Source organism: Juglans regia, chromosome 13 (assembly GCF_001411555.2).
Source record: "Juglans regia cultivar Chandler chromosome 13, Walnut 2.0, whole genome shotgun sequence".
Lineage (NCBI taxonomy): Eukaryota > Viridiplantae > Streptophyta > Magnoliopsida > Fagales > Juglandaceae > Juglans > Juglans regia.
Window position 1 is genome coordinate 33,459,464 of NC_049913.1, and position 20,155 is coordinate 33,479,618.

Consider the following 20,155-nt stretch of genomic DNA (forward strand, 5'->3'; position numbering starts at 1 on the left):
GGGGGTTTTTATAAAACAACCCATCCATACCAAAATAAGGGGTGTTAAGAGCCCTCCTTGCGACTCCCTTTCCCCTAGCCCCTTCTCTCAGACTCTGAAAACTCTCTCTCTCTCTCTCTCTCTCTCCATCGTATGCACTACGTTGTCATCGTGCACACTACGCAGTCGTTGTGCGTCTACATCTCTGTTGCCGAAGGTAAATTAATCCAATTCAAAGTGTTTATTTATTTATTTATTTATTTATTTGAGTTATGGAGAATTTGAGCAAGGATGAGATTAAATGGAGAAGTTCAAGGATGAGATTGTGTCTTTGTGAATTGTGTGATGTGTAGATTTGATTTGTGCATGTATTTTGATATTTGTGTCAATTTTTTTTGTGTATTTTGTGACTTTAGGGTTTCGGATTGGAACCCTAAGCTAATTTAGGTTTCCAATCTAAAACCCTAAATTAAGTTATTTGGCTGCTTGCAAAAGAAAATCCATATTAAATCTGATTATTGCTCTTCAAATGATTGTAATATTCAGAATCCACATCTTCATTGAAAGAGATTTTTTTTCCATGCAAAGCATGCATCAATATTCAATACGAATTATTTGGCCTACACAAGAGTCTTACAAAGGTACGTAGTTTTACATGCTCACGTGTTAGTCAGTTTTATTTTTAAGTTAAGGTTTTTAGTTAATTTTTTGCCAAACCAAAACTCAATTACAAAGTGTATCCACATGGTCATATTATCCACACGTGTTACAAAGCTTGTGGTGAATAGACTAGAGCTGGTGATTGTGTTGCTAAACCAAAACACAATGCAATCACCAGCTCCATGAGAACTTTTCCACCTTCCTAGATTCAATTACAAAGATTATCCACAACAAACTAATAAGGTTTTTGAACTTTCATTGTCAAATAAAGATGCAATGCAATTAATGCAACAATTGAGAATAGGCAAGTATGCATCGTAGATTTGATTTATAATAAAAAAAAAATGGTTTTAATGAGATAAGACCATGAACTTTAATATAAATGACTTGAAACACACTATAGCTTGCATGGACGTACATTATTCTCACAACTGCAATAATATAAGATCCCGACATCATTAATTTAAAGGACAAACAAATTAATACAAGCATAAACGTTCCCACTAATGAAAAGAGTAAAAAAAATCTTACTTCTACAAAAAAATTTGAATAGTTGGAAGGTCATTCATTAGTGTCCTTTACAGTAGACCTATCAGCACTACGTTGTTATAACATTTAACAATATGAAACCAGCATACAAATTGTGAACATCAAATAGGCACAACACTGGAACAAAATCTCCAATTAAATAATTTCAGTGTCAACCCTGAAATAAATAAATTGCATGCAAACTAGTATTCTCTTGGGCATGAAACTTTACAGTTTACATTCATAATTTGTAAGTCACCGTTTAAGAGAAGCATGTTATGATCCATGCATATAACAAGCTATTACGGAGCATTGATGTTAGTGGCTGTGAATCTATGATGTTGCTGTGAATCTGTGGTGCTTATGTCATTATGTGAATTCTTGGTGTTGTTGTGAATGTGTGGTGTTGACTATTAATGTTAGTGACAAGTTTTGATTTTAGATTTTTTATTGTTTTAGGGAATTAGGAATATCTAGTCCGGGAATTTTTAGTGATAGCTCTCATACCCCTACCCAACACCTAACCCTACACCTGACATTAACCCCACAGACCCTAGTCCTAAACCTACGGAGACGAAACCTTACCATGCCCCCAAGCCCACACAAAGCAAGAAATTTGTTTTCTATAGTTTGATCTCACTTTACTAAACTAGAAGGTGGTGACTCCAATAACCTACAGGCAAAGTGTAAGCACTGTGGTAAACTCTATAGATGTCACTATAGGAGACATGATACATCAAAATTAAATATCCACTTAGAAAAACAATGCAAGAAGAGTACAATATTAAAATCCTTACAAGAGAATAATCAATTTATACTAAAGATTGGACTAAATAAAATATCAAATGGAAGTAGTGGGGGGTTTAACGTTGAATGGGTATACTAAGTATGATCCCAATGAGTATAAAAGAAAGTTAACTCGTATGGTTATCATGGATGAGTTACCTTTCTAGTTTGTGGAGTGGAGAATGTTCTAAGAATATTTAATTGTTTAGAACTTAGATTTAATGTTCCTTCTCGCCACATAATGGGCAAATGATATTAAAAAATATTATAAGAAAGAGAAAGATTTTTTGAGGAGTTAATTGGTGGGTCAAGTAGTTTGCATCACTACCGAGTCGACATCCCCATTGCCTCGAACTTTGAAGTTAAAAAGTTTAGAAAGAGTAGAGCCTACCTACGTTTAGAACAACCTGTTAAATGTTATAAGTATTAAGCAATGCTATGTATAGTTCTCAAATGGAGACTGTATTACAAGTTTAATTAATTTTATCTTTAAATTTTGTTAAAATTATAATCATATCCTTATCAAAATAATACTTCTTTTTTATTTAATAAAGAGCTTGTACACATGTAGTTCTCAAATGGAGACTGCAAATAGCCAAAACATCGGAATACGGTTAGAATGGATCGATAGAGATTAAAATGACTGAAATTTGATTCGAAACGGAACAACCCATTACACTGTACTCGTTATTGTTCCAGCATGAAAAATTCTTACAGTTTTGGCTGAAACATAATGAAATTAAAAACTTTGATTCCAAAGATTCAGGGCTTCAAGAGAGAAAGGGGGAAGGGTTAGGATTTTAGAGGGAGGGAGGAGGGGCGAGGGGTTTCGAGACTTCTGAGGCAATGAAGGTTTAGGATAAAACCAATTGTTTCACTTCGTGCACGCGCAGTCCCTATTCAAAATACATTTACGTACCAAATATTTATGTTTAGAAGAAGGGAAATGCTATGCATCTGCCCCGGCACACACTTCACATTACTTTTTTTTTTTTTTTAGGTTGAGTGTGTGCCAGTATGAAGCAGATACATATATTTTTCCTTAGAAGAAGGGCCGACTGTAATCCAGACTCAAAGGCTCAAAGCATGAGGTTTTGGCAGTACTAACACAAGGAAAGAGGCGCAAATGATGCACTTTGTCGAAATGCGATGTCTCAAGTCTCTCAATCGAGGAAACTTCTCGAGAAGACACCATCTGCCAGCTGGCCAGATTTGAGTGGTACTACGACAGCTTAGAAATTTATATTCAGCTCTTCGTTGTCATTCCTCTCCACTAATTTGAGTAGTCGTACATCAATCTGCATGGTGTTACATAATAATCAAATATTATAAGAATTTTTTTTTTTAAAAAACAAAATGTCAGTTTAATGCATACCCTTATATATTATTTGTCGCCTAGGCAATTATATTATTTATCACTTAGTCAATGACTCGCCTAATATTATTATCTGTCCCCTTATTTTTTAATTTTCACAATAATTACTTCTTACGTTTTCAACTTTAACCATTTTTTTTTTTTTTAAATCATCAATAATTCCATAAAATTTTCATATCAACACCAAATTCACCAGAGTTTTGGGATAAAAATAAGAAAATCTAATAATTTTAAAAGCAAAATATTAGAAATAAAGTATTCGAGTTGAGAACATAGTTTTAGATAAGAGTGCTCATTTTAGCCATAAAAAATATTTTATAAAAATAAATTCAGATTTTGACGTGAATTGATATGATATATTAGATTATAAAGTAAATTTAACGTATCATATAAAATCATGTCAATTTATAAGTTAATTTTATATAATTTTTTTTTGTAACTGTAATATTTCTCTTTAAATAATAATTAGATGACTTAAACTTTTAAATTTTGTATTAAAAAGTTTTTCTATCTGAAAATATTTTTCTTTAATTTTTACTCATAGTACCATGGCACTTCTCGGTATGGATGTCCTTAAAGAATTATTAACGGTACTAATGCTATGAATATCATTTTAAAAATAATATAGAGAGTAAAAATTTTAAAATTAAAATAAAAGATCAATTTATTAAAAAACAAATTAAAATGATTATTTCGCAATTAACTTTTTCATTTTTCGAATAATATTTATTGCCTAATTAATAGTAATCACTGTAGTAAGGAAGGTTAGCCATACACAGATTCGTACTCTCTGATGAAGCTTAAACGAACACGTGTCCTCTATCCAGTGGTGCAGCACCACAAAAGTACACAATTGCAGGAATGTTAATTACCATAATTGTCCCTCTCCTTCTTATCGATCTGTTTGTTTCTTTCCAGAGCTCTTCACGAGCCCGGAAAACCACCACTCCTCTCTCTCTCTCTCTCTCTCTCTCTCTGAGGTAATCTATCGATCCCAATCTCTTTCAAAGTTTTCTCTCTATGGATTCCTCTGAATTTGGAGAAATCTAATCTAAAGATTAGAAATTGCCTCTTTTTATTTTCTCTTCCAAGTTTCTATAAATATTTTGCAAATCTGGGAGGAATTTGGATCGCATTTCCGCCTGCTAGATTTTCCCCAATTATGTATTGTATTCTCTGCATTTTCCCCAATTTAGGTTTGAACTGTATGTACGCACGCTTCGTTTGAGTCTCTCTTTTACTGATATTATTTACTGCTTTATTATCTGGCTCTAGGTGTTCGAATTGGTGAAAATCTGGTATAATTTCAAATTCAGGATCCATGGAACATGCCGAGCTAACCACGGAACAGGTTGGTGATCCGGTCCAGCCCGCTTCATTTGCTTTCTTTGTACGAATTTGGTGTGAAGTGGGATTTAACTTTTTTTTTTTTTTAAATAGGGATTGTTTAGTACCGATAAGCGCACATCCCTGGATCATGAACTTGTTGATTTTCCTTGAAAAAAAAAGGAACTTTGGAAATGGATTTAGTGGAAATATAAAGGGTGGTGGTGCTACTGTTTTAGGATTCCTGTTGATTACAAATAACATGTAATTTCTAATTATGAGTAGAAGAATCTGAGGTTTTGGGCACTGGTTGTTAACCTTACTCATAAAGAGAGCTGTTTTTAGTCTGAGAAGTACAGAATGTTAGAAACTGACAGACTAGTTCAACTTTCACATTGTGTAAGAATTGACACCGACTAAACTTTCGGTCTTTCCCTTAAACTGATGATTGAATGAGATAGGATGTATGCACAATTTTGGCCAAAATGGAGAATTGGAAAAACAAAAGAAAAGTACACAATTGTCAAGATATATGTAGATAAGAAAGTATAGCGTGCGCACACGAATATGAAATTTAAACCAAATCATAGAGAAAAAGTAGCAGTCTGATATTGGAACCTGCATATCGCTACAAGGGACATTTATTATAGAGTACTAATGGTATTATATTTGAATGGAGTTATATATTCATGAAAGGCACTTATCAAAAAAAAAATATATATATATATATATATGCATGAAAGGCTTCTTTCATATTGTCTGAAAAATAAATTTCTTTCATGAGTAATGCTAGATAGAATCATGGGTTGTGCAAGTGCCATGCACTCCTTTTGAAAAAGAGTTGTGCAAGTGCCATGCACTCCTTTTGAAAAAGAGTGGTGGACACCATTAAAAAATTAATTTTTTTCATGTGGATCCTATATTTACTCATTTTTTTCAAAAGAAATGCGCGGCGCTTTCACATTTTATGACTGCAAATATTGTTTCTCTTCTTTCATTGTATATGTGAAGAATAATAGAATTTGAATAAGATCTTAGAGAAGAAGGAAAAGGAAAGTGAAGAAAGAGTAAATGGGACCTTAATTTACTTCACAACCAGTTACTTCGAAAACCAATATTTCTTCATAGACACAAGAAATATCGTAGAAATTTTCCATGTTGGTTAGCCTTGAAATATGTTTTCACGAATTCCAATTTTGGATCATTTTATCATGTGTTACTCCTGAGTTCCTGCTCTATAAGAACTTAAATATTTAAATCTTCTTTTGATAATTACTTAAATATTTAAATCTGATATTAACATTTAGCTATCACAGAAGTTTACGTAAACAAGTCTGTTTTTATCAATATATTTTTCCATTTTCTAGGTGTTGAAGAGGGACATTCCATGGGAGACATACATGACAACTAAGCTCATCACGGGGACATGCCTTCAGCTGCTAAGACGTTACGATAATAAATCAGAAAGTTATAGAGCTCAACTTCTGGATGATGTAATGTTTAATTGCTGTCATGATTTTTGGGCTGGGTACTTTGTTTTGACCACTCTAATGATATTCGGAACCTTTTGACCTTCTCTTTCTATCTCATGATTCAAAGAACCTTATATTCCTGCTTTACAGTTGCATTGGTTTGTAATTTTGATCTTTTCAAAACATTTAGTAGAGAATCGTGCCTTTATTATAGTGCAAGAACGACTATTTTTGCTTTTCAATAATCTTAACAAGTGGAATCAACCATGGCAGGATGGTCCAGCTTATGTTCGGGTGTTCGTTAGCATTTTACGTGACATTTTTAAGGAGGAAACTGTAGAATATGTTCTCGCATTAATTGATGAAATGCTTACAGGTAATTGGAAGATTTTGGCCTTCAAATTGTGTACATATTATAAAGGAATTAATATTGTTTATTTTTCTTGGACAGCAAACCCAAAAAGAGCAAGATTATTTCATGACAACTTTCTTGCCAATGAAGATACTTATGAACCTTTCTTAAGTTAAGTATCTAAGTAAGCATATTTTTCGATGATAAGAGATTGTTGATGTTGCCGTGATTATGGCTTCTCTTCCTCCCTCCCTTCCAACCCCCCCCCCTTTTTTTGTATCTAATTGATGAATCTCTTCTGGGATTAGTCTATTGAATGGAGCCTTGTCCTTGTCAAAGCGGCACCTTTACTAGTTTGTTCTGATTAAATTTCGAGGTCATACATTCTTTCATTTTAATTTCCAAATGCCTAGGAAAATCTCATATTAATCAAAGCTTTTGTAGATATTAGAAATCTAATCCTTAACAGACACTGAAATAGAATGAAATTTTGTCTGATCATTCTTTGCATTACAAAACATCTGCTTTCTTATATTCCACTTTTTTACTTAATAAAATTTGATCAGTCTTTGTCAGATAATCATATGTTTTGTTTTAAACAATGCATTATTGAGATGGTATGCTTGTCTTTTTTTTTTTTTTTTTTTATGAATAAGTATTCAATTTTTTTTTTTTTTTTTTTAACATATGGCTCAATCATTCCATCGGTTTTTTATGTTCTTTAATTTTGTGAAAACCTAATCCAACGTTTGGTTAACTTACAGATTGCTTTGGAAGGGTAATTGGTTCATACAAGAGAAGAGCTGTAAGATACTTGCTTTAATAGTAAGGTAGTTTAAATCTGATCCAGCTGAAAATTGAACTGAAAAGTTTCCAAAGTTAATCAAGTGATTCTTGTATGGATTACTTTTTCATTAACTGTGTTTTTTTTCCCTTTTTTGTGATTATAGTGCCAGGTCAAAAACCCTGGATGGCATAATTGCTAATGGGGAAGCCTCAAACTCAAAGAAAAAATCAACTACTATTGACAATGTGTTGGAAGGATTGATAGAATGGCTTTGTGTACAGGTATCATACATTTTTGGACTGGGGGAATGGGATCAGTGTCTAGTTCACACTTGATGGCAGGATATACTCTGCATCTTGGTAGTTTTTGTTTATGTTGCATTGATGTACCCTTGAGACTTCCAGTGCCTTCTTAGACTTCAATCACATTTAAATATTTGCCCTAGCTTTGGTAATAACTACCATGGTTAATTACGATTTTCCATGTATATATACACATACACACATTATCGATAAAAAAATATGTACACATAAATAGTAAAAGTAAAAGATAATATTCTTAGACTGGAAATTCCTCGAGGAATTTATTTGCATACTTGAGGAATTTTTCCGATCAAAAATTCCTTGAGCATGCAGGTTCTATACAGGAGGCCCTACTAAAAGTTACAATCCATTAAGTTCAATAATTTGGAAAATAAAAGAGTTCAAAAATGAAAAAGGAAGATGGAACTGCCAAAACTGTCATCTATTCATACATTGATCTTAAGAGTACAAATTTAAGAACTTCCACAGAGAGCCCCAGTCCATTGAAATACTGGCGGTTTTTTTTTTTTGTGCCGACTAATCCACATAATGCAAAAGGTGAGGAGTGGGATATTGTCTTTAATTGTCAGACTGTTATAAGCTGTCAACAATTGAATATTCTGAGGTGGATTTTTTTACCTGGGCAGTCAAAGATGGGTTACAGGATAATATTTAGTTGCTTCCTTGACAAAGAACTTATCAAGCTGCTATGCCTTGATGTAAAGAGGCCTTCTTAGTGGAATGAAATGATCACTGGAATGGGATTATTCTTCATACTTGATTTGGTTGTTGATTGATATGTAGCTTGACTTGTGTATATAAATTTACGATATTTTCGTTTAGTATAAGTCAGTATGTACATAAATCTATCAAATTATTAAAAATAGTTTTATTGCTGTCTTTGGAAAGTTTTCATACTAGTGGTCAATCAAAGTCTTCAGTTTTGTTCTCATGTGTCATTTGGCCTGGAACTAGAAAGGTCCTGTATTCCTCTTCTCATTGAGCCTTTTTATTTTTACTGAAGCAATAAAAAAGAAAATCAAGTTGCATACTTGACTAGTTAATGCAACTATAAAAAAAAAGAATTGATAAAATAAGGTCAGTACCATCCACTTGAAGTTAATTATTGCCTGCCATCAACATATATGCAGAAGTACTATCTGAAATACATAAATGATCCTTTACCCAAAAGAAATCCATATCACTGCATCAGAAGTACTCCGAAAAAAAAAAATATTTCTTTCAAAAATTTCTTATGTTTATTAATAAATTTCTTACTTATAAAAAAAAAAAAAAAAGTACTGTGAAAAGACTGAACCAAGGATAGCATAACACTACATATATCAACTAGTCAGATTTTCTTGATTGTTTTTTCCATTCTAATACTTGCTTAAGCTAGATATGTAGATACATGAACTTACGTCCAAATAAACAGTGATTGATTCTAGATATGGGGTACTTGGGGGGAGGGTGCGTTCTTTGGTGGCACAAGCAGCCTATGGGGTGGGGCTGTGGAAGAAGATTAGACAGGGACGGGGTATTTTCTCGTTATATTTGTGGTGGGGATGGATCCAGGGTCAGATTCTGGCGTGACGCTTGGTGTGGTGATAGGGCCCTCAAGGACACCTTTTCTACTATCTATAAGATTGCAGGTGGCCAAGAGGCGTCAATGGTCGAGTTATTCGAGATTTCGGTGATTCTCTTCAGTAGAATGTCAATTTCCTTAAGGCGGCCCATGATTGGGAGGTTGGTAGTATTTCAAATTTCTTCAACTTATTGTATTCCATGGGATTAAGAAATCAAGAGGTAGGTAGAATGTGGTGACCTACCTATAAGAAAGGGAAATTTGCAGTTTGGTCTTTATATAGGATGCTCATGAATCAGGATTGTGATCATTTTTCTTGGAAGAGCATTTGGAGGACTAAGGTGCCTTTAAAGGTAGCTTTCTTTGTACGCACAGCTTCCTTGAGAAAGTTTTAACTATGGACTACCTATGGAAACGTTGGGTCATTGTTATTAACTGGTATAGCATGTGTAGAAAAAGTGGTGAAATGGTGGATCATTTGCTACTTTACTGTGAGGTTGCCAGGCCCAGTGGGATGAGTTCTTTGGAAGAGTTGGTTTGCTTGGGTTATGCCTGTGAAGGTACAGGTTGAGAAGTCTTCATGGTATTCTGCAAATTGCAGCAATTTGAAAGATGGTTTCCATATGCCTTCCATCGTGCATTTGGAGGGAAAGAAACAACTAGAGCTTCAAAGATACTAAGCACTCCAGTTGCCTATATACTTGGACTATATCTATTCCCCTATTAGTATTCAGAAAATTCTTACTTTTCAAAAAAGAAGTCCAAAAACATATACGGAAAAATTCTTACATTATGATGTGAATTTAATTAAACACAGGAGATGAAATTCCAAATAAAACAGTGAAATTTCTAGGAATTATACAGGCGTGTCAAATGACATGTGATCTTGACATGTAACTTAGGTAAACAACTCCATCAAACAGCCCAAATATTTTCATAAACTGACCTAAACATTTATAATAAGAAATGATTAAATTCTTGATTTAGTGAAACTAATTAGAGCAGCTGAAATACATTAAAATGTAAAGATTTAGGTAAAACTAGCAGACGTTTCATATGCAAGAAATATTTTCATGTGATTTATTCTTCTCTTAATGATCCTGCATTTTATTCAGTTATGGTTCTAATGTCAGTTTAAGTTGGAGGATACTAATTATCACCCAGTCCTAATGCTGTTGTTATACACAGCTGAAGAAGCCTTCCCATCCTAGTGGTGCTGTCCCTATTGCCATCAGTTGCCTTGCTACATTACTTAAGGAACCTGTGGTCAGATCCTTGTTTGTTCGAGCAGATGGGATTAAGTTGCTCATTCCTTTAATTGCTCCAGCATCCACTCAGCAATCAATTCAGGTAACTTTTGGATAGCAATTACTATTTTGTTTTCAACCAAACTGTTGCCTTATAGTCCTAGCTGTCATGCAGGCTTGGAGTAGAAAATTGGGAGTTTAGTTTATTTGTTCATCCAAACACTAAAATAATCTTTGATAGTCCTGAAATTTCTGCTGCTTATCTTTGTTACAGCTCCTGTATGAAACCTGTCTCTGTGTTTGGCTTTTGTCATACTACGAACCTGCAGTCGAGTACCTGGCTACCTCAAGAACCTTGCCACGACTAATAGATGTTGTTAAGAGTTCCACAAAAGAGAAGGTGAGTTTTTCAGTCTGCATTCAGTATCTTTTTTTTTTTTTTTTTTTTAACCAATATGCATGCTGTGGCAGTTTACTTTTATCCTAGTTTCCTATCTTACCCTTTATCATAGTCATAACGGAACAGCATGCAAACTTTCACATTGTGGAAGCTGATTTAATGCTTGTAAATTTAGCTTCTAGTTATGCTTATCTACTAATGAAAAAGGAATGTTATATATCTGACATTAATGTGTTTGGGCACTCCAATTCTTGCTAGGTTGTCAGAGTGGTTGTCTTGACCTTTAGGAACTTGCTTTGGAAAGAGACATTTGGTGCTCAAATGGTAGACCTTGGACTGCCGCAAATTGTGCAAAGCTTGAAAGTACAAGCATGGAGTGATGAGGTGAGAGAATTAGTAGGTTATATGCTTAAATTTGCTTATTGATTTTTATGAATTTTTTGTAAATTCAATAGAATGGAGCCATAGGGCAATCCTTGAAGGTGTTGGTGATTGTGAGCCTGTCACGTGTGCATCTGTGTTACTCTTTTGGCAGTGCTCTTCCTTTTAATCAGTACATTTGTATGAAGAATTTATTTCACATTTAGCAATGCAATATATAGTCCATATATTGATGTTGATGATGACTAAAGCCCGTAAGAGCTGTATATTTTCCTAGACCTAGCTCTGATATCCTGTAGTTGGTTTTATCTCTTTCTTTATTTTTTAATAAGGTTTTAGCTATACTACTCTGTCTGCTCTTGTGCTGTTGATAGGTTAATTCTTTTGTCAAACATTTGAACAGTGATTTTCATCATGCTCTTCTGAACCTGCATCTTCTTGGTGTGTCATTGACTTTGTTGCACAAGTTTCATTGAATCACTCTTCTTTGCTGGTACAGTCATTGGTTCTTGTCGCACAGAACCATGTGAGTTTTCGGAGTTTTTTTGTTTTGTTTGTTTTTTCATTTTACTTACCAAATATGTTACATTTAGTGCCTTACAATTGCATGCATTTTCTCATTGATGTATTCTCATGTTACTCTCCACACTTGGACATTCCTCACTTTTATTATTTTATTGGCACCGGGTGTCTGAGAACAAAGTCCTGACTAATCCCGAGGGTGCAAAGGCCTTCCTAAAAATGACCTATGTTTCCATTGGAAGAGAATTTGGAGGACTTAGGCTTCTTTGAGGGTGTCATTTTTCATGTGGATTGCATCTTTAGAGAAAATTCTCATTATAGACTACCTCTGCAAGCTAGGGGTGATAAACGGTCCGGTCGGACCGAACGGGTTGACTGTTTCGGTCCGGTCCACTGTCCAGGGTTTTTTCAGACCTGACCGGACTGAATGAAAAATAAAAAAAATAAAAAATTTAATATATAATAATTGTATAATTAACAATATAAAATTTTAAATATATTATTAATACTTGTTAATATTCTATAAATTAATAATATTTTATATATATCTTCATTTAACCTATCACTATTAACAATATAAAATTTTAAATATGTTATTACCACTTGTTAATATTCTATGAATTAACTAATACATAATATCAATTAGTTAATTATATAGTAATTATATAAATTAATAATATAATTTTCATCTAATTTATTATCATTGACCATATAAAATATTTTTTTATTGAGTTTGTTACATAATCCACATTAATAAGTCACTTAATTTAATTTAGTATTTTAAATAAATTTTTTTTATTAATTATTTAAAAAAATTAAAAAAAATTAGGCTGGACCGACTGGACCTCCCTTTGGGTGTTTGGTTCGATCCGGTCCAGAAAAATGATGGACTGAAAATATTCGGTCCATCGCCGGACTGGACCCGACCATTTGCACCCCTACTGCAAGCATCATAACCGTCATGCCATTTTGATAGATTGGTGTTGTGTATCCAAAAGAAATGGAGAAACTGCAGATCACCTCATTCATTGTGATATTGCAAGAGGTTTGTGGTGTCTGGTCTTTAAGATGTTTGGAGTATAATGGGTTATGCTTAGACAGGGTGGTGGAGCCTTTGGTGTGTTGGAAAAGAAGGTTTAGTTGGAATGTTGGAGTGTGATTTCTTGTTTACTATTTTTCATTTGGAAAGAATTTAATGCCAAAAGTTTTGAGGACTGAGAAGATAGAGTTGCACTTTACAACTTTGTTTTCTTAAATTTATTATTTGAGTGTTATTATCTTTATGCCCTCATTGATGTTTCTAATTTTCTCGATTTCTATCTACTTTTCCTTATCTTTGGCTTCTATTGGATCTGTTTTATTTTAGTGCTGCCAAGATTTTACCAGACCTGCGAACCCAACACAAACTTGAGAACATATAATAGGGTTAGGGCTCATATAATAGGGTTAGGGCTCAAGTCATGTCAGGTCAGCCTGCTGTTTACCAGTTGGCTGAGTGACCCAATTAGCCCAAAAAAAGGTCATTCGGGTCACATATCACATTTTTTGCTAGAAATTCAGTTTTATATTGAAAACTGTTGCACCATCCAGTAGTAGGAATGATGAAATGTTTGTGAATATTTTTTTCCTTTTTCATTTTTTATTCTTTTGGTTCAAACAGGTCTTGTTGGGTAATAAAAATGTGTCAAATGGGTTATGTTGGGCCAACCCTTGAAACAGGCGTACCAAGGTGATTGACCAATTTAATTATTCGTGTTGACAAAAAATGACACGACCCAACATGAACCCGACCTTTTGAATTTATTATTTGAGTGGTGTTATTTATTTCCATCGCTGAAGTTTCTAATTTTCTTGATGTTTGTGATCTTTATCCTTATCTTTGACTTTTGTCGGATCTGTTGTATTGTATGCTTCCTATGTACTTCAGTGGTGCCGCTTGCATATTCAAGATATTTGTTTTATATATTAAATAAAATAATGCTTTCTCAAAAAAAAAAAAAAAATGCTTTCCCAACATTTTTTACATATAAAAAAATGTTGGGTTGCCACCATACTGAAGATCAAGATTTGATTTGGGTCTACAGCTTTAATAAAATTCTCTAATATAATGGTATTTGATAATAGAAGCGTAAAATTGTACTCACTCAATTATATACTTCCAGCTTTAGTAGTATAAATCAAAATACAGGGATCGGCCTTTTGCCACAAAAATATGAACTTCTGGATGCTATCACATTTAGGTGTAAAAATATGGGAAATCTTAATTATGATGTCTCTGCTGCCAACGTGGTAACTCCATCGGATGATCCAAATTTTTTATGCTAAGTTACTGGGTTGGATACCGATGGTTATTTTCTGCTTTTTGCATTTGCTGCACTACGGCAAAACTTGATTACAATTACTATCAACTAGGCAGTTGATTTTTTTCCCCTTTAGTCAGATTCTGAATTTATTGTGCTGTGGGCTCTGCTATTATCTTACATCTTGCTATCTGATGCAAAATCATGACATGAGTCGTTGATTTCTTAATCTGGGTCAACTCATTTGCATAGAGATGATCATGATTGGTAGGATAATGTTTTCTGTGGGCCTTTTTCCTCTAAATTTATATCAATTGTTTCATAGGATCTGTTGGAGGCTCTGAATCAACTGGAGGAAGGGCTGAAGGAAAACATTAAGAAATTGAGTTCTTTTGATTTGTACAAGCAAGAAGTCCTTCTTGGTCATCTTGACTGGACTCCTATGCACAAAGATCCCTCATTTTGGCGTGATAATGTTACGAGATTTGAAGATAATGATTTCCAGGTACTTTTTGACACCCCTTTCACCATTCCTTACTCTTCTGAAAGAAGCCTATCAGTGGTTACCTATTTTGTTTCCATGTTTGTTTGTAACGGGGTATCCAATATATTTTAATTTAACTAGTTAAACTGTCCAATGGGTCTACTAAAATTGAAGCAGAACCTGTCTTGTCCCAACATCTGCAGGTCGATATGTCGAACACGCCTGCGTGCACACATACCACTTTGAGAAATGATAGTTGCAGTCGTGGAGTGCGTAAGCACCGCGCAATCATTTTGAAAAAAGTGAATAAATACACTCACAAGAAAAAAAATTAATATTTTAATAGTAGACCCCACTATTTTTCATAACGATTGTGCGGCGTTTATGCACTCCACGACTGCATCTAGCATTACTCGAATTGGTGAAACAATTTTGGTAAATGCCTTCAGTGAAAGCATGAAGTTATATAATGTCACAATCTTGGGGAGCTTTAGTTGCTGGACCCAACACGGGTCCTAATGAGACATTAGGGATTTAAGTGGCGAGGATTATGATACTTTAAATTGAATTGGATTGGAGTTGATTGAAATTGTGATGGCACTGTATGGAAATGAACTATATATGTGATAATAGGGAGCCTCAATAGTGACCAATCCTTTTGGGGAATACTATTGCTTAGTTTGACAACTCCCCAATATTATTACAAAATTTTTGTGACTATTAATATATGATTTTCTGTTAACAGATTTTGAGGGTCCTCATTACAATTTTGGATACATCCAGTGATCCAAGGGCTCTAGCTGTTGCTTGTTTTGATCTCTCACAGTTCATCCAGCACCATCCCGCTGGGCGGATCATTGTGATGGACCTCAAGACAAAGGAAAGGGTGATGAAACTGATGAACCATGAGAATGCTGAGGTTACCAAGAATGCCCTACTCTGCATTCAAAGGCTTTTTCTGGGTGCCAAGTATGCAAGCTTTTTGCAGGTTTAGTTAAATTTCTGTGAACAATAATGGAGAATGTTTTTATATGCCCATGTACCGTGTCTCCTGTCTCCCCTATCATATATGCTTCATCTCTTATCGTTTGAGTAACTTATCATCTAGGGCTCTTCTCTTGTCAGAATTTTGGGTTGTGGAAGAGTTTGAAGATTCAATTTGTTCTACTGAATAGAGGAATAATATTTGTGCAGTTGAGATATTAAATATATATATATATATTTTTAATTTTGTTTCACTCTCCTTTATGCATGTATTTATCTTTCTGGGTAGTTTCCAGGTTTCAATTGGTTGATATGTTAAGCTGCTGACCTAGTTTCAGTGCTCTCTCTTAGCCCTATTCTTGAGATTGTATTGACATGAATGACAAAGTTACAGAAGAGGGGGGAGGGTGTCTCTCTGATGTTCTCGATTTGGTTGGACAAAGGACTTCAAATTATTTGAAGCTAGACGAAGAAGTGAATGAGCTGAGATTTTATTACAAAGTTTGAGTAATAATGTTATAACTTTGTAACTTTATGACTTTCTCTACCACTACGGGTAGTAATAATAATAATAATAATTGAAAAAAAAAAAAAAGCAACAAACTCTGAAACTGCATTTATACCCTTCAATAACACAAAAAGAAAAAGTAGTGCTCTTCAATTACTAATTGAGAGGAGAGAGATGTTATAACTACAAACAGATTTCATAAAAGAATAGGTATAGAAAGACAGTCTTAGGAGCTGTTTAGATGATAAGATGAAATGAGATGATTTTAGTAAAAAATTGAATAAAATATTATTAGAATATTATTTTTTAATATTATTATCGTTTTGTAATTTAAAAAAATTGAAGTATTTATTATATCTTATGTAAAAATTTAAAAAAATTATAATGATGAAATGAGATGACACTCTCAATCCAAACAACTCCTTGTTGTGCTTGCTTTACTAGTTGGTATGCTTGTCATTCTCATCTCTCATTTCTACTGTGGCTTACTTTTTTGCTTTGTTCTATTGTTGTTGGATCCTGCCAACAAAAAGTTCTTACAAATTGAGGGTCTTTTTTTTACCCTTATACTATACTCGAGCTCTGAAACAAGGCAAAATTCTGCTATTCATTATGATTTTTTTTTCTTGCTTATGATTCCATTAAAGGAACAGTTGTCTTTAGTTTTATTTATTTATTTATTGGCTCAAAAAACAGTTGAGTCGGTCTGCCTTTGATGGACAAGAAGGGTGAAATTTTCCAGCAAACACTATGTATAAGTTTGAAAAAAATTAAAAAAGAAAATCATTAAATTTACCTTTTGGGCCTTTGGCTTTTGAAACATTAAATACAGGTTCAAATTATTGCCTCCTTTTTAATTTTAAAAAACACTTTAACAATAAAGATATTATATTAAAATAAATCTATAAATTAAGATAATTTAATGTGGTATGTCAGAATATAAAATTATTTTTATTATAAAATAAATATAATAGATTCTATAAAATTATATTAATTTATAAATTTATTTTATATAATTTTTATGTATCTATAACAGTTTTTTTTTTTTTTTTTCTATCATCTCGATTTTTATTTTCTTTATTTTATTTTGAAGATAATAGTACAAAAGCCAACCTCTCGATGGACGTGCTTTATGGATGGATTGGCATTGGAGCAGAGTTCCTTGGCTTCTGCTATTTGTTTGTTTTTTTAGGACAATTTTTAATGGTTGAACGCTTTGTGCTTTTATATCTTGGAGTTGGAGGAAAAGTGCTATGAATTGGGAAAGTAAAGATCCGCCATATGCTGCCAAGTTCTATGAATGCTGTGGGGGCAGAGGAGAACCCTGGCCCCCACCCACCCATCTCTCTCCCTTCACCACTAGTTTTCATAATGACTTTAGAGCGTATAAGTCTAATGCAATCATTTTAGAAAAATGGAGCGTATACGAGAGTATGAGACTGATATGAAAAAAAATATACTTATGATGATAGACTCCACCTTTTCTTAGGAGATTGTACGAGACTTGCACGTTCAAATATTATATTTAACATTATAACCTATTTACTTAAATCTATACATTGAAAATAATTTTAATTATTTTCTATTGATCTCTACAACAAATAAAATTAATTAAAACAACTAAAAATAAATAAAAGAAAATTCTAACACATAAATCTTCTTCCCTTCAAATCACCAATGATCTATCTCCATAGTTCAACCCTAACAAAATTCATCCTTAAAATTTTTCTGAGAATTCCAGCTTCCTCAAACACAAACATGTCTTCAATGGGAAAAGAAGCAATGGAAGGCATGCAATATGCATACGTATCACACGTGAGACAGTTGGTACATCTCTCCTCTATTGCTTTGACCTTCACACATTTTTTTATCTCATGTTATGTTATCTTCCATGGCATGCATGAATATTGCTGCATGCATTTTCTGCATAATCGATTCCCATCCCCATGTGGGATGACAAATTGTTTTAACTTTCCATGAAGATTTGGGTCCCCCAACTTTCCTTTTTTATTTTGATTATTATTTTCTGATTGCTAATATTAAAATAAAAACATCAGATTTTGGTGAGGGTTTTATTTTATTTTTTTCACCAGTTTTTAATCCATTTTGTTGATCCAAGAGATCATGGGCTTTTTTCTTCTTCTTCATCATCATCATCTCTATCTGTGTCCAAAAGCAAGTAATTTCTTCCTAGTCTTCAATCCATTTTATAGATAAACTATTGGAAAAACAAGCATTTGTAACAGATTATTTGCGACCGTATAAACGATTATTTACGACAAAAATAGACTCATTTTGACAGAAAATAATTATTTTCGTTGTAAATAACTAATTACAAATAAACAGTTTTCTTGTATATTAATTATATATATATTCTTTTCATTTCATATTGCCTTTCCACATCATCTACCTAGACATTAAAAAAAAAAAAACCCATGTGAGTAAATTAATGATGATATTCAAAACCATGTCGGAAATTAAAATATGACATTTTATTGAATATATGGTCAAGGCCATCTTTAAAACTTGGCTGCTGATCGTAGTACCCGATCAGGAAACCAACTCAAAGTTATTGCATGCAATTAAGATTTTTTTTAATTTTTTTGTTTTTGAATCAGCAGATTGGAAATTTACTTTAGATGGTTACTGTTTAGTGTTTTCTTGCATCAATTTTACTCAACATGTAATCAAGAAGTACATTTCGGATAGATGGACTTGATCTAAAGTTAGATAAAGAAGTTGAAAACGTCCTCAAGTACTAAGAGTTTTAGCAGATCAGGAACCTAATGATCAACATTTTTAGGTCTTTTATGAATCAATGTACTTGGGCTGTTTTTGACCCTTAATTTGCCAATCCCAAGGGCCACCACCATATATATGGATTTCTGTCAATTCAATTCCCTTTTGGCTGTCTCCCTAATTTCATCCTTTGTCCCGTGTGGGTAACGTGGATTGTACATATTTTCCTTACGAGAAATGATGTTCTTCATTTTTTCTTATTGTCATTTCTATTATACTATTTCAATTTTACTCAACAAGTCATGTGATGAGATGACAAAATCCAAGATAAAAAGTATCATTCCTTATTGACTATATACGTCCCTACAAAAATTTGACTACAAAACTCTTTGATCCAACATAATTTCATGTTGTTTAACTTTTTTGAAGAGAATGGAGAAGAGAGACTTTGAAGGCTACATCTTTGCTATTGTCAATTGTTTTTAAATACAAAATATATGTCCCTATTTATATGTGAATGAGGTTAGAAAAAGAATGAAAATACAATAAATCAATGATACTAATTGATACTGATTGATTTACATAATAAACTAAATATGGTAGATAATAAGTCATATTACCATACATACTAAAATATTATGCATATATTGTATAACAAGTATGGTAATATTCAAACATTCTCCCTCAAACTCAGGATGATGATGAATGTCGTCTGGAGTTTGTAAATAAGATTACGTTGCCAACCAGGTGGATGAGACTTGGAGATTTGATTGACCACTCGACAAAAAGTGTCTCTGTAGTGTGTTGGCGCAAGTGGATGGTGAGCAAAAACAAACCGATGTACGTGATTGATGATGAAAAATGAGGGTAGTGATTCGTTAAATGCATAGGAAACCTTTGAAAAAAGTGTGGTGAATGGAAAAGAACAAAAAATAACACGTTGAATATGAGATTTATCGTGAATGACGATCTGTTAAGTGCGTATGAAGTATCTGGAAAACGTGTAGTAAACAGAAAAGAACACCAAATAGCACATTGAATGTGAGACTTATAATAAACATCAATCCATTAGGTATATAAGATGTCTCTGGAGAACTTGTGGTGAACGGATCGAAAAGAATACCAAATAACACGTTGAATATAACCCTTATCACAAATGAAAAAAAAAATGCAAGAGACACAACTTGTACAGTCAATTAGTGGTCTGATACGTGAAAAATTAAATCGAAAAAGATGTAATTGAGAAAATTTTGTAAAAGGTCAAACTAGCGGAAGAATTTTAAAAGAAATAGTCAACATAATCGAGCCTAACGTTAGCCAAGAAATAGAATAAAATAAAAAAAGAAATGAAGAATAGAAAATAAGGGAAAGAGATTTTGAGGGCTACATATTTGCTATTGTCAATTATTTTTGAATACATGATATATGTCTCTATTTA

General features: G+C 33.2%; 2 protein-coding genes across 3 annotated transcripts; both read left to right on the top strand.

Annotated features, from left to right (window-relative positions):
• Positions 1 to 4,211: 4,211 nt before the first annotated feature.
• Positions 4,212 to 15,718, top strand: LOC109012401 (V-type proton ATPase subunit H-like). 2 transcript variants are annotated; one of them, XM_018994013.2, is made up of 12 exons: positions 4,212 to 4,308; positions 4,604 to 4,679; positions 6,022 to 6,147; positions 6,400 to 6,502; positions 6,578 to 6,650; positions 7,243 to 7,308; positions 7,429 to 7,546; positions 10,341 to 10,502; positions 10,674 to 10,799; positions 11,058 to 11,183; positions 14,328 to 14,507; positions 15,232 to 15,718. In XM_018994013.2, exons 2-12 carry the CDS (start codon positions 4,650 to 4,652, stop codon positions 15,478 to 15,480), a joined length of 1,359 nt encoding a protein of 452 aa, XP_018849558.1. In that variant the 5' UTR covers positions 4,212 to 4,308; positions 4,604 to 4,649; the 3' UTR covers positions 15,481 to 15,718. The 2 variants fall into 2 exon arrangements, with proteins under 2 accessions (XP_018849558.1, XP_018849559.1); XM_018994014.2 differs by lacking the exon at positions 4,212 to 4,308 and adding an exon at positions 4,472 to 4,492.
• On the top strand, positions 8,797 to 10,334 carry LOC118344276. Its single transcript, XM_035684583.1, has 2 exons — positions 8,797 to 9,313; positions 9,452 to 10,334. Exons 1-2 carry the CDS (start codon positions 9,018 to 9,020, stop codon positions 9,501 to 9,503), a joined length of 348 nt encoding a protein of 115 aa, XP_035540476.1. The 5' UTR covers positions 8,797 to 9,017; the 3' UTR covers positions 9,504 to 10,334.
• Positions 15,719 to 20,155: the final 4,437 nt, after the last annotated feature.